This window comes from Moschus berezovskii, chromosome 28 (assembly GCF_049115385.1).
Source record: "Moschus berezovskii isolate FMDL1 chromosome 28, NW_MosBer_1.0, whole genome shotgun sequence".
Classification (NCBI taxonomy): Eukaryota; Metazoa; Chordata; class Mammalia; order Artiodactyla; family Moschidae; genus Moschus; species Moschus berezovskii.
Genome location: NC_142487.1, coordinates 6,416,147 through 6,431,411, shown reverse-complemented (window position 1 = coordinate 6,431,411; position 15,265 = coordinate 6,416,147). Strand labels below are relative to the sequence as shown.

At 45.0% G+C, this 15,265-nt stretch overlaps 1 protein-coding gene across 9 annotated transcripts in view; it reads left to right on the top strand.

Moving 5' to 3' along the window:
- The window catches only part of DLGAP1 (DLG associated protein 1), a 533,225-nt gene that overhangs the window by 475,854 nt on the left and 42,106 nt on the right, over positions 1-15,265 (top strand). For all 9 annotated transcript variants that reach the window (XM_055417159.2, XM_088833502.1, XM_088833501.1 and 6 more), the window contains 2 exons: positions 7,213-7,580; positions 13,532-13,623. In XM_055417159.2, coding sequence (XP_055273134.1) covers positions 7,213-7,580; positions 13,532-13,623 — 460 coding nt within the window. The remainder of the gene's footprint in view (positions 1-7,212; positions 7,581-13,531; positions 13,624-15,265) is intronic.

Genomic DNA, 15,265 nt, shown 5'->3' with positions numbered 1-15,265 from the left:
GTGGCGAGGGAGATGCAGCTGGCTTTCAAAAAAATCCTTTTGTTCTCTGTAATCTTGCCGCTTGCCAGTTTAGAAGGCCAAGGTTGCCACGTTACCTGTTGCCAGGGTCCTGCGAGGGCCTGGAGAAAATGTGGGCGACAGAGGTAGAACGCACAGCCCTCAGGCTCGGTGGCTCTGCAGCCCTTTGCCCCGGCTGGACGCTGACATTTGAAAAGCAGCTGCTGCGATCGCCGAGCAGTTTGGTTGTAGTTGTAACAGAGGAGTGGCTGAGTCTTACATCATTTCCAGGCATGAAGTGCCTGGGGCTTTTTTTTTTTTAATGACTAATTTTCGGATCCCAGCCTCCTTGGAGTTTGGGACAGTACATGCACTGTGCACGACAGCCTCACCTCAGGAAGCCCAAGGTTTGTAGCAACTTGTTAAAACAACTTGAGTACCTCTTAAAAAAAAAAAGCTGTGACTCTGAAACAAACCTTTCCATTCTTCCTTCTGAAAACAATGTGGCGTTTGATTAGCCGCGGAGGCTCGCTGGAAGTCGGCTTTCCCCGGTGGAGCCCGGCTGCTATCGGTTGAATAGATCTCGAAGCCAGACAAGCCGGGGCTTGGGGCATTTGTCTGGCATTAGGAAGTGTCTGGAACACTGGTAACTACCAACTGGCCAGTCCTATGACTACAAGAGTTATGACACGGGCGGTGTCATAACCTCCCTCTGTCCACATCCCTCTCCGCCCCCCTGCACCGCACACAAGCCTGTTTCTCTCTACTTAACAAGGAGGAAAAGTTTAACTCCTTTCTGTGGTTTACGTGGAGGGTGGCTCTGGTGGAAATCGGTCTCCTGGCCACAGCCCTTGAGCCAAAACTAACCAGGAAAGAGGCCAGCAGAAGCCCTGGGCCCCGTCCCCCGAAGCCCTCTGATCACCGCCTCCTCACCAGTGGGGCCGGCAAGTCGCAGACCGCTGACCACCACACTCTGGGTGGCCTGGAAACGTTAGGCTGTAAATATTTTGAAACAAGGGAGCGATTTTTCCATGTGTATTTTATTTTCGTGCAGTTTCTCTTCTTTTGCAGCGTTTTGAGGTCGTAGCTGGGCACCCCTTGCTGACCACTCCAAATGTAGTCATCCTCCAGACCTTAGACCCAGACGAGTTAGAAGCAGTTTCCTGGAGGTCCTCTTGGAGAGCACTGTCCTCTATTGGACACGGTGTTTCATGGAAGGTTTACTAGGCGGATGAACACAGGTGGTTTGGCTGAAGGAGAAGAGATGGGATTTGAGTCCCTGTGAGCATCTGTGATTGGCATGATTCAGCGAAATTAGTTACCTGCCCTGAGCCTCAGTCTCACTATCAAACAGATGGGTTCAGTGAGATCCATATTCCTGGGTCATGAGACCATGTCTATTGAATTCTTTTTTAATAGCAGTGAAGAAATGCCATTTAGCTCCCTTTATATATTTTTTAATATTTATTTGGCTGCTCCGGGTCTTTGTTGCTGCAGGAGGCATCTTCGCCCTTCGTTGTCTCATGGGATCTTTGGTTGTGGCATGAGAATGTTTAGTTTCGACATGCAGGGTCTAGCTCCCTGACAATTGAACCCCGGGCCCCCTGCATTGGGAGCACAAAGTCTTAACCACTGGACTACCAGGGAAAAAGTGTGAAAGTGAAAAAAGTGTTTATTGTTCAGTCCTGTCAAACTCTTTGGGACTCCATGGACAGCAGCCCGCTAGGCTTCTCTGTCCATGGGATTCTCCAGGCAAGAATACTGGAGTGGGTTGACGGTTCTTTCTCCAGGGGATCTTCCCAACCCAGGAATCAAATCTGGGTCTCCTGCACTGGCAGGCAGATTCTTTACCATCTGAGCCACCGGGGAAGCCAGACAAAAGAAAGCAGCCATAATGATTAAATCAACAGCATAATTTCTTTTTCAAGTTCCACTGGAATAGAAGTACCACGTGCATTTTTTTAATCAATCTTTTTGAGAATGTTCCTCTTAAACAAATGAAGTGTTTCCCTTACTGCATGTAAGCCCCTCACTTTCTGTTTCTGTCTTAATGAGATTTATTAACTTCCCCATCCTTGGGCCTCATTCTACCACACACCTCCTGGAGCTCAGACCTCGGTGGATTCTTTTTCTTTTTTTAAACAGAAGCCTTTATTTAGTTATTTGTTTGGGGCTGCGCTGGATCTTTGCTGCCACATATGGACTTTCTCTAATTTTGGGGAATGTGGGCTACCCATTGCAGTGGCTTCTCGTGTTGGAAAGCACAGGCTCTAGGGCCTGTAGGCTCAGTAGTTGTGGCGCATGGGCTTAGCTGTCCCATGGCATGTGGAATCTTCCAGAACTGGGATGAAACCCATGTCCCCTGCATTGGCAAGCAGATTCTTAACCACTGGACCACCAGGGATGCCCTCTCAGTGGATTCTAAATCATTCGTGGTGCTGAAACGTGAAAGCAGAATTTAGAAGAAGGGGGGAAAAAAATGAGAAAGAGAAGGAAGTGTTTAGTTTGCAAAATGAAGAAAGAGTGATTCTGGGGAAAATTGGGGGATGTAGTTGTCTGAGTTTTGTCCTCAAAGTACCATCTGAGACATCTGAATTTCTTTTAACTTCCTATTTGATGACCAACAGGTGTACTTCTTTGACTCCAATAACCCTGGCAGAATCATGCCAGGCTTTACACTCCAGTAAAAATCTCACAGTAAAACCCCTGGAAGAACAACTATGACAAACTTAGCATATTAAAAAGCAGAGACATCATTTTGCTAACAAAGGTCCGTATTGTTAAAGCTATGCTTTTTCCAGTAGCATATACAGATGTGAGAGTTGGACTATAAAGAAGGCCGAGTGCCAAAGAATTGATGTTTTTGAACTGTGGTGCTGGAGAAGACTCTTGAGAGTCCCTTGGACTGCAAGGAAACCAAACCAGTCAATCCTAAAGGAAATCAACCCTGAATATTCATTGGAAGGACTGATGCTGAAGCTGAAGCTCCAATCCTATGGCCACCTGATGTGAAGAGACAACTCCTTGGAAAAGACCCTGATGCTGGGAAAGACTGAGGGCAGAAGGAGGTGACAGAGGATGAGATGGCTGGATGGCATCACTGACTCAATGGACATGAGTTTGAGCAAGCTCTGGGAGATGGTGAAGGACAGGGAAGCCTGGCGTGCTGCAGTGCGTGGGGTCATAAAGAGTCGGACACAATTGAGCGACTGAACAATGATGACAACACTGAAGCCCCTGGGGAGCGACCCCACGGCGGACGGTTCCCTGTTTCAGAGGGAGCCAGTCACAAATTCTTACCTCCTTTGGGCACTTGGGCCTGACCGACCTGTTGGGGAAACAGTGTCCCAGGGTTTCTTTCTGTCCACTCTGAGTCTAGGAGATGCCTAATACTGCTGCCACTGCCCTGAAAGTCCCTGTTGATCCAAGCTTCCAGTTCAGTTCAGGTCAGTCGCTCAGTCATGTCCAGCTCTTTGCAACCCCATGGACTGCCGCATACCAGGCTTCCGTGTGCATGACCAACTTCCAGAGCTTACTCTAACTCATGTCCATCGAGTTGATGATGCCATCCAACCATCTCATCCTCTGTCGTCCCCTTCTCCTCCCGCCTTCAATCTTTCCCAGCATCAGGGTCTTTTCCAATGAGTCAGTTCTTCACATCAGGTGGCCAAAGTATTGGAGTTTCAGCTTCAGCATCAGTCCTTCCAATGAATATTCAGGACTGATTTCCTTTAGGATTGACTGGTTTGATCTCTTTGCAGTCCAAGGGACTCTCAAGTCTTCTCCAAAACCACAGTTCAAAACCATCAATTCTTCAGCATTCAGCTTTCTTTATAGTCCAACTCTCACATCCATACATGACCACTGGAAAAACCATAGCTTTGACTAGACGGACCTTTGTTGGTAATGTCTCTGCTTTTAAATACACTGTCTAGGTTGGTCATAGCTTTTCTTCCAAGGAGCAAGTGTCTTTTAATTTCATGGCTGAAGTCACCATCTGCAGTGATTTTGGAGCCCAGAAAAATTAAGTCTGTCACTGTTTCCATTGTTTCCCCATCTATTTGCCATGAAGTGACTGGACCAAATGCCATGATCTTAGTTTTCTGAATGTTGAGTTTTAAGCCAACTTTTTCACTCTCCTTTTTCACTTTCATCAAGAGGCTCTTTAGTTCTTCTTCACTTTCTGCTATAAGGGTGGTATCATCTGCATATCTGAGGTTGCTGCTTCTCCCCGCAATCTTCATTCCAGCTTGTACTTCATCCAGCTTGGCATTTCTCATGATGTACTCTGCATATAAGTTAAATAAGCAGGGTGACAATATACAGCCTTGATTTACTCCTTTTTCCCAATTTGGAACCAGTCTGTTGTTCCGTGTCCAGTTCTGTCTCTTCTTGACCTGCATATAGGTTTCTCAGGAGGCAGGTCAGGTGGTCAGCCTCCAGAATCATTGACATGATTCCTATTGACATGGAAGAGGAGATGACAATGGTCACTAGATGGCGCCAAGTTGCATTTGGCCCTATGGAGAGTGTAGCCAGCCCCATCATCACTCTAGGAATAATGTGACACTCCCCACCCCCCAAATCACAGGTATCACATTGTGGCAGGATTTTTACTGTAAATCACAGGAAATGATATGATACTGTATTTGGCTGCATTATCCTGTTTTGATTATTTGATTATGCTGAAAGGAACCTGGGGATAGCTGACAATCAAAAGATTATTTAGAATATCAGACATCTGATGTTGGAAGGTGGCATTTCATTTTGTTGGTGTTATCAGTGGGCAGAATGTGTGGAGAACCCATTTTGAACAAAATAATGAGTTCACACTGTAGGAGAAGTCCCAAGATGATCTAGTTTCTTAGATCAGATGGTGACTCAGGCGGTAAAGAATTCACCTGCAATGTAGGAGACACCAGTTTGATCCCTGGGTCTGGAAGATCCCCTGGAGAAGGAAATGGCAACCCACCCCAGTATTCTTGCCTGGAGGATCCCATGGACAGAGGAGCCTGGCAAGTTAATAGTCCATGGAGTCACAAAGAGTCAGACAGGACTGAGTGACTAGCACACACATCCTGATGATGGTCACTCCCTGTCCCACCCGCTCTGGTCTGCAGGTGAGCAAGTGACACTGACTGTTGTCCCCTCCAAACTTCCTGGGAATCGGGAGGTAGCTCCCGTGGTTACAGTGCGGAGACTCAGTCGAGCGAGGGGAGCCATCAACCATGCACCTGTCTGCATCCCTTGGCTTCCCTGTGCTTGTGGGGAACCTGAGCCCAGCCTAGTCCTGCTCCAGCTCTGCCTCCACCGGCCACCGTGAGCCTCTGCTGGCCCTGTTATCTCTCAGGCACCTTGGCTCAAAACTGTGGAGGATGGAGTGCAGACTGCTGAGCTGGGTTCAAATGCAAAGATGTGTGATTCACGCAGAGCTGGGATGGAAGGCTTTCCTGGGTGAGCCTCTGCTAGCCCCAGGTAACTGAGCAGCGGCTACGTGTCTATTATTCTCATTGCCTCCGCTTTCAGAGCACACGTGATACCGAAATGTGACATCTGTGCTTTCCTCTTCCTTCAAATCTCAGACAACCCCTAGGAAGTAGTCAAGTATCTCTGTCCCTGTCTTTTATGGGTTAGGAAATTAAGCCAAATCGCAGGGCAGCAGAACAGCAGGACAGAGAAAACCAGTCTTCCTGTTCACTGTTCATCACAGGACACTTTTTTTTCTTTTTAGTGACCTCAAGAGACACCCTGAATATTGAAGCAAGTATTTCATTCAACTAGATGACCCAAGTGGCAGCTAGAACCAAGGGTAACTAGCTGGCATTTGGTGTTAGTGTGGGGCTGGGAATGAGGTGGGGGAGAAAGCGCTGGAAACACAATAGTCTGAACCACTTTTTAAGGGGTCTGTGGAAAGCTGGTTAAGGACTCGTTCTTTACTGGGGGGCTAGTTCCCACTTCGAAACTTCCTTCATTTCCGTGTTTTCCTCCATCGTGCTCCATACATGCAAAGCTGAGAATAGTGTATCCAGATTCCTCAAGACCCAGGGGTCATCCTCAGATGCTTGCAGGGAGGGGCTGGTGGCTGCACAGACCTAGGCGCCTGGTCTGATCACATCCCCTGAAGGACAGCGCTTCAGGGAGTGGGTTCCTATGGGCTGCCTGAGGGCTGGTCTCCCACTAAGTGAAAGTGAAATTTAAGTTGCTCAGTCGCGTCCGACTCTTTGCTACCGCATGTACTGTAGCCTACCGGGCTCCTCCGTCCATGGCATTTTCCAGGCAAGAGTACTAGAGTGGGTTGCCATTTCCTTCTCCAGGGAATCTTCCTGACCCAGGGATCGAGCCCAGGTCTCCCGCATCGCAGGCAGACACTTCACCATCCGAGCCACCAGGGAAGTCCGATCTCCCACTAGCGTGTGCATTTGTACAATATTTTGCATATTTTATAATAGGAGATGCACGTGCAGTGCCCTCCCTCTCAGAAACACCACCACAACTCAGAAGAAAATTTATATAGTGAGCATATACCCAGAAAAGTGAAGGAAGGAAAGGAGGAGGGAGGGAGGGAAGAGAAAGGGAAAGAAAGGCAGGAAGAAAGGGAGGAGGAACTGGGTGCAGGTTATGACAGCGTGCTCAGCTCGCCCCCTCCCCAGCCCTCTCTCCTTCCCCCTCCAAAGCGCCCTCCACCAGCACTTTGCTGTTTTCAGGGTTAGAACACACAGGCTCACAACCTCTGCTTTTCTTCTTTTTTCCAACGTTCTTTTTTTTCAATGTTCTTTATGAACCACCAGAATCTTCTCCATGAGTTATTTTGTTCAGCGTTAGCTGTGGTTAATATTTTCCCAAGAAGGCAGACTGCCCCTGGCCTCATCCGTGTTACTCATTATTTCTCAGGGTTCCCTGTTGCCTGGGAAGATTTCTACAGATGGCCAGTCCTGTCTGTTTTATGTCGGTTCATATTAATCTCCGTTTCAGAAACTTCCATCTCAGAGATCGGTGTTTTTCAGTCTCTTTCTCCTTCAGTCTTGTGGGCGGTGTCACCTTAGAGGAGGCCCCCATCTGCCCCCTAAGCAGGGACCTTAGTCTATCAACAGACCTGCTTTCACGTTCAATGTCTTGATGTGTTTCGTGGGCCCTAACATCCAATGGGTGTCAGTTACAGTATCAGCAGTTAAAACCCATGCAGAAATCAGTGTCTTTGTTTTCGCTGTCTTCCAGTGTCATCTTGCATTACAACATATAAGAAGACACCACCTCCAGTCCCACCCAGAACTACCACGAAACCTTTCATTTCTATCACAGCCCAGAGTAGCACAGAGTCGGCCCAGGATGCCTACATGGACGGACAGGGCCAGCGAGGGGATATTATCAGCCAGTCTGGACTGAGCAACTCCACGGAGAGCCTGGACAGTATGAAGGCTCTGACAGCCGCCATCGAAGCCGCCAATGCCCAGATCCACGGCCCTGCGAGTCAACACATGGGCAACAACGCCACCACTGTCACCACCGCCATGGCCACCGTCACTGCAGAGGACAGGAAGAAGGACCACTTCAAGAAGAACCGATGCCTGTCCATTGGGATTCAGGTAACAGCCTCCCTTTTTAAAAAAAACAAATTAATCCGTTATATTTTGGGGAGCTTCCCTGGTGGCTCAGCTGGTAAAGAATCTGCCTGCAATGTGGGAGACTTGGGTTCGATCCCTGGGTTGGGAAGATCCCCTGGAGAAGGCAATGGCTACCCACTCCAGTATGATGGCCTGGAGAACTCCATGGACTGTATAGTCCATGGGGTTGCAAAGAGTCGGGCACGACTGCGCGAATTATTTTTGGCTGCTCTGGTCTCTGTGGGTGCGCACAGGCTTTCTCTAGTTGCAGTGAGCAGGGACTACTCTCCATTTGCCTTGTGAGGGCCTCTCACTGCGGTAGCTTCTCTTGTTGGGAAGCACGGGCTCAGTAGTTGTGGCGCACGGGCTAGTTGCTCCATGGCATGTGGAATCTTCCCGGGCCAGGGATCCAACCCATGTTCCCTGCATTGGCAGGTGAATTCTTAACCACTGGACCACAAGGGAAGTCCCAACAACTTCACTTTCTGTCCTTTGAAATAGGAACCCAAAATCAAGAAATGTAAACTTTTTGTTTTCCCAGAAGATTTGCTCTCTTGCCATTTTGGATGATGTAGCTATTGTAGAACCAGATTCTCAAATTATTGGCTCTGGACTCCCCTAAGTTAAATGTAATTTTAGGGAGTTCCCTAGTGGTCCAGTGGTTAGGACTCCACGATTTCACTGCCATGGGTACAGGTTCAAACCTTGGTCAGAGGACTAAGATTTTGTAAGCCATGTGGCCAAAAAAAAAAAAGTGATTTAAAAAAATTATGAAAGTGTTTTGTCTATAGACATTATTAGCAATTTTCCCCCCAAATATTCCATTTTTAAAAAACTGAAGAATAATTGATTAGCTGCTTTTATTTTTTTCAAATTGAATGTTGTGAGACAAGTGGATGATAATTAAAGAAACATGGACACAATATCAAACATGAAGTGCCCTCAATTCCTGATGCACATTTTGAGCCTCAAAAAAAGAGAGGGCATCCAAGAAAAACGTGGGTTGCTGGGTGGTGTTACAGTGTGTTTGATGCTACTGAGTAACCACATGAGAACAAAAATGTGAACTACTTCGCACAGACATGGGAGTGATGACCAGCGAAACCAAAAGGGATGGAGAGCGTGGAAAGCAATAACTCACATCACAGCATCATGAGGGAAGAATGTGCACCAGGGTCAGTGTGATTGTGGGTTACTTAATCATGCATGTCATTAAAAAGGTGGATACCCTGGCAGGCTTCTCAGTTCAGGTCACTGTTTTCTGTTGCCAGGTGATAAGATCAGACTGATTCTTGGTTGGTAGATCGGTTCAGCTTGGCTTACCCTGCTGGAAGTTTCCTTCCATCCATGTCGAAAAGTCATTCTTTCCCCCCATTTTTTTTTTTTTTTTGGTTGTGCTATACCATTATGCAGGTGCCCTTTGAATAATAACTTCCTGACATGGTGGCCAATAAATCTGTCCACGCTGAACCAACTCTAAGGCACATCTGAGAGCAGGCATGGGGTACGTTTTCACAGCGATGATGGATGTTCACCATCCACTCTGCAGCATCCACTTTGAAAGGGCAATTAGACTTTCTCTGGTAGCAACGAGTCAAATGCTTTTATGTAACCTACAGGTTACCATGGCATGAGTTGTCAAGTTTCCTAAAAGAACTTGTAGCACTGGTGGCTTGGGACCAGATGACCTAGCAGGAGGCCAGGGTCTGGAGCCAGTCTCCACCCACCCTCACCCCAACCACATTCCAGGAGCTGATTCCCTCCCATGGCCCAGAGGATTCTGAGGAGTGGGGAAGAGCAGAGGTCCCTCCTCTGTGTTGTCCCAGGCAAATTGTTTCATCTTCCGGAGTCTGTTTTCTAATATAGCCCACCTACTGAACTGAGGGTTATTTGGAGGACTGAGTTTACAGAATGCAGCTTTCTGTGAGGGTTTCAGTTAGGGATGATGAAAAGATTCTGGGGATGGATAATGCTGCTGGTAGTGCAACAATGTGGATGTACTTAATGCCACTGGAAATGGACACTTAAAACAGGTTAATATGGAGAATTTTAATATTATGTCCATTTTGCTGTTGTTCATTTAGTTGCTAAGTCATGTCCAACTCTTTGCGACCCCATGGACTGTAGCCAGCCAGGCTCCTCTGTCCATGTGATTTCTCAGGCCAGAATATTGGACTGGGTTGCCATTTCCTTCTCTAGAACCGGTCAGTTCTGCTTTCTGGAGAAAATTAATATTACCAATATCTGTACCTCCCTGCAGGGTTATTTTGCACACGTGCTTAGTCGCTCAGTCATGTCGGGCTCTTTGTGACCTTGTGGACTATAGCCCACCAGACTCCTCTGTCCATGGGGATTCTCCAGGCAAGAATACTGGAGTGGGTTGCCATGCCTTCCTCCAGGGGATCTTCCCAACCCACGGATTAAACCCAGGTCTCAGGCATTGCAGGCAGATTCTTTGCTGTCTGAGCCACCAGGGAAGCCAAGAATACTGAAGTGGGTAGCCTATCCCTTCTCCAGGTGATCTTCCTGACCCAGGAATCAAACTGTGGCCTCTTCCATTGTAGGCAGATTCTTCACCAGCTGAGCTACCAGGGAAGCCCTATTTTGCGCTTAGTCAACTACATATGTTTTATTTATACCCTTTTTTTTTTAACCCAAATATTAGCAGCATATACCTCTCACTAGTCTATATCTTGCCTTTTTTTTTTTTCACTTAATATAATTTAAAGGTAATTATTTATCAGTCTTATTGTTCATTTTATTTAAAATCTCTGTCTTTATCACCACTGGTTGGTTAGGTAACTCTCCAAATAATAAAGCATTCATGCACCATATGACATCCAACTTGTATTATTATTATTAGCCAGTAAGATGGAACTATTCTGAAATTCACAAAAAATATTGAGAACAAAGACTTTGTTTCGGAGACTGCACTGCTTCTTGACTATTTCGATATTTTAGTGAGCCAAAGAATTGTTCTTGCTCTTCTTCCAATCTTTGTTCACAGCTACAGAAATTATATGAGAGGACTGCATGCTTTATATGGTTGTCTCATCCAGCCCCTACAGCAGCTTTCTGGTATAGGTGGTGTGGTCACCCTACCCCAGAAATGAGAACCCAAGTTCACACATCTTGTGTTGACAGAGCCTAAGTTGTACCTTCATATTTATTTTCATGTTTTATTAATTACTTTTTTTATCTTCTGGCTATGCCACATGGCATGTGGGATCTTAGTTCCCCAACCAGGGATCAAACCCATGCACCCTATATTGGCAGCTTGAAGTCTTAACCACTGGACCATCAGGAAGATCCCTACACCTTCACATTTAATGTGACCACGTGATGCAGCTTCTTTGATGAAGAAGAATAATAGAAGGCAAAAGGAAAAGAGGGTGGTAGAGGATGAGATGGTTAGATAGCATCACTGACTCAATGGACATGAACTTGAACAAACTCCAGAAGATAGTGGAATACAGGGAAGCCTGGTGTGCTGCAGTCCATGGGGTTGCAAAGAATCGGACACGACTTAGCGATGGAAAAACAAGTAAACTACAATTTAGGCTACAAAATAGTCATCAAATTTCATTACACTGCAATCCAACTTAAATCTGAATCCCTCAAATATGCGAGATTATTACTAAGTTTTCGGACTTCTTCTCACAGTTTACCTTTTTAGGGTCAGAATTCTCAAATCTTTTCCAACATTTTAATCTATAATAGTTAACATTATAATCATTTACTTCACAACCTGTGTGAACTTAGGCCAATTACTTAATAGTTTCCTCATTGGAAAATAATAATAGTTGCTGTTGCATTGGTACTTTATAGGTTATAATACAAACTGATGGGTACAATATATGTAAAGTTCAAGGCATAGTGCCTGGCATACTAAGGGCTCAATAAATATTGGGCTTAGTTGTTATTATTAGTATTATCCTCCTTTAAGTGTTAGTTACTCAGTCGTGTCTGACTCTTTGCCACCCCATGAATTGTAGCCTGCCAGGCTCCTCTGTCCATGAGATTTCCCAAGCAAGAATACTGGACTGGGTTGACATTTCCTCCTCCAGGGGATCTTCCCAACCCAGGGATCGACCCCACATCTCCTGCATTGCAGGCAGATTCTCTACCATCTGAGCCACCAGGGAATGAGCAAAAAAAGTAACAGTGATAATAACTTGAAGTGAAGTGAAAGTCACTCAGTGGTGTCCGACCATTTATGACCCCATGGACTATACAGTTCATGGAATTCTCCAGGCCAGAATGCTGGAGTGTGTAGCCATTCCCTTCTCCAGGGGATCTTCCCAACCCAGGGATTAAACCCAGGTCTCTCAAATTTCAGGCGGATTCTTTACCAGCTGAGCCACCAGGGAAGCCCATCCTCCTTTAAGATGATGATTATCCAAACAATGCTAAAATTGTATCATCTGCCATGGACGTTCTTAGGTTTTTTTCAGGACAGAGATTTAATTAATCCTGCAACATATTTCAAAAATTTAAGTGTCTCTTCAAAAGTTTAAATAGATTACCCCACACACTATATGAGAGAGGTGACATTTGTCAATATTTGTATCTAAGGGGATTAAAGTCAGAGATAAATTTACTGGCAATGACTAAAGCTTAAGAAGATTACAACACTTTGATGCAAATAAGCTATGCATCTGGATGTGTGGGCGAGCCTAGGACAGGAAACAGCAGCCTCCTCTCCCATCCTCGAACTCCTGCTTCCTTTCTTTCTCCTTTTCTCAGGGCATGGAGCATCCTGGTTCTTTTTTTTTATTAATGGTCGCACTGGGTCATTGTTGCTGCATGTGGGCTTTCTCTAGTTGCAGCGTGTGGGCTTCTCATTGCAGTGGTTTCTCTTATTGCAGAGCACGGACTTTAGGCACATGGACTTCACTAGTTGTGGCTCTCAGACTCAGTAGTTGTGTTTTGGTTTTAAAAGACTTACATTAAGTTGTCTTTATATTTAGAAAAGAAATAATTTATTAAGAAAAAAGGTGAATAAAACTAATTGCTCTGAATAGTCACAAAATTTGTTTCAAATTTGGATTGGGTCTGATCTGTCACATAAGCTATCAGTTATATTTAGATATATTTTCTATATGAATTATAACATACACATAGCTATTTAGAAGCTATGGAGTGATATCCAAAGCCAATTCCTTAATTTAAGGGGAAAAAAATGAAGTACTCTACAGTTTACCTTAATAAGTTAATAGCTAAATATCCCAGTATCAACAATTCTAACTACAATAAGTAAAATTTCTTCCTTCTTTTGTATTTTGTTATATGCAAATTCAAAACTTTAAAAAGCACAATCCCATGAGGTGAAAGTGAAAGTCGCTCAGTCATGTCCAACTCTTTGTGATCCCATGGACTGTCCATGGCATTCTCCAGGCCAGAATACTGGAGTGGGTAGACTTTCCCTTCTCCAGGGGATATTTCCAACCCAGGGATCAAACCCAGGTCTCCCTCATTGCAGGTAGATTCTTTACTAGTTGAACTCAAGGGAAGCCCAAGCATACTGGAGTGGGTAGCCTATCCCTTCTTGAGAGGATCTTCCCGACCCAGGGATCGAACCAGGGTCTCCTGCATTACAGGTGGATTCTTTACCATCTGAGCTATCGGGGAAGCCCATCCCATGAGGTACTTCCTCCTAATATAGTGCTCACAACTAAGTACATCCTAACAAATCTCTGCAGGAATCAGACATTTATTGGGTAACTTAGGAGTGAGCAAAACTGCATTTTACTAAGATCAGCAGAGTCAAAGTGCACGCTAATTATGTAGTGATGCTGTTCATCAAATACACAAATATTGACCATATCACCAAACATTCCAGTAATACTACAGATGTTTCTAATGAAATGAGATTTTGTTTTTCAAGCAAGATGACTAAAATAGAGCACCTCTACTTGTGGCTATTTCTTCAGGTGGATGATGCTGAAGAACCTGACAAAACAGGGGGAAATAAAGCACCCAGTAAGTTCCAGTCCGTAGGAGTGCAAGTAGAAGAAGAGAAATGGTGAGTCTACCATTCATCCTCTTTCATCTTGATGTTGGCAAGTACAAAAATACAAGTATTTTTCCCCATGATAAACCTTCAATATTCAGTGATAATTCCCATTAGCTTCTGGGAGCATTAGAGGGTAAGCCTAAGTCGTTATTAGCTTTTCCTTTCTCTGCTTTAATACTGGAGACCATTTTATTTACATTTTAGCTAGAATAGTAGTGCGTGATAAGTTGCTTCAGTTATGCACCACTCTGCGACACTATGGGCTGTAGCTCGCCAGGCTCCTCTGTCCATGGCATTCTCCAGGCAAGAATACTGGAGTGGGTTGCCGTGCTCTCCTCTAGGGGATCTTCCCGACCCAGGGATTGAACCCGCATCTCTTATGTCTCCTGCATTGGAAGGTGGGTTCTTTACCACTAGTGCCACCTGGGAAGCCCCAGAATAGTAGTACTGGGGCCCAAAATAGGCCTCAATGCATGATGATTAGTTTGAATTAAAATTACTTAAGGAACAGCCAATGCAAAGAATGATACCTTTACCCTCTCTAGAATTCCTGAAAGCAGGAAATAAATCTTCCACATGAAATGTGCCCTTCTTGTACTGGGAGCTGGAAAGATATTGTTATCACCAGAGACAGGATTCAGGGCCGAGAAGCCTGCACACTTGTTATTTCTTCATTAAATCATTACCCAAGTCCCAACTCTGCTTAAATTCCTTACTAATTAAACACCCAAACCTGTTTCTTTGTCCTGTCACTCCCTCTCAAATTTATTGCTTCTTTGTCTACGAAGTAAAAGGCTATTTGCTTTGGCCACTTCTTAGGTTCCATTTCTCTGCAACCTCTGTGCACACAAATTAAATTTTTCTTTTTCTCCTGTAAATCTGTCTTGTGTCAATGTTATGATTGGTCCAGCCACAGGAACTCAGAGAGGAGCAAAGGGGAGCCTCTCCCCTCCCTGACAGCAGAACAAGCACATCCTGTTCACACATACATACAAGCATTGTGTGAAGTACTGCTGTGTTCCCAAACTACTCCTCTTCAGAAAGCTTTCCCATCTTAGACGATAAGACGTTTTAAGAGAAGAGGATTTTCTTTTTTTTTTTCATATTTCTAGAACTAAATGAGTGGCTCATGTTTAGCATGTGCTCAAACAATGATGAACAAAAGAACAAATGAGGAGTAGGAAGACTTCCTGTCATTACGCAGAATCACTAGTTTCTTTAGGTTGCTCTTTTAAAAAAGCTAGATTAAAAAAATATTTTTATTTATTTATTTTTGGCTGCACTGGGTCTTTATTGCTGCACACAGACTTTCTCTAGCTGCAGGGCAAGGGCTTCTCATTGTGGTGGCTGCTGTTGCTTCAGAGCACAAGTTCTAGGGCGCACAGGCTTCTGTAGTAGCTCAGTAGTTGCGGAAAATAGGTTTAGTTGCTCTGCCGCATGTAGAATCTTCCCAGATCAGGGCTAGAACCCATGTCCCCTGCTTTGGCAAGTGGACTTTCAACCACTGGCCCACCGAGAAAGTCCTTTTAGATTGCTCTTCAAAATATGCATAGAGTCTTAGTATCCAGAAGTATGAAATTTAGAGTTTGAGAAAATCACTGAATCCAGAAGCTGAAGGGAACTTCTGAGGTCAGCATTTTCATTTTATAAT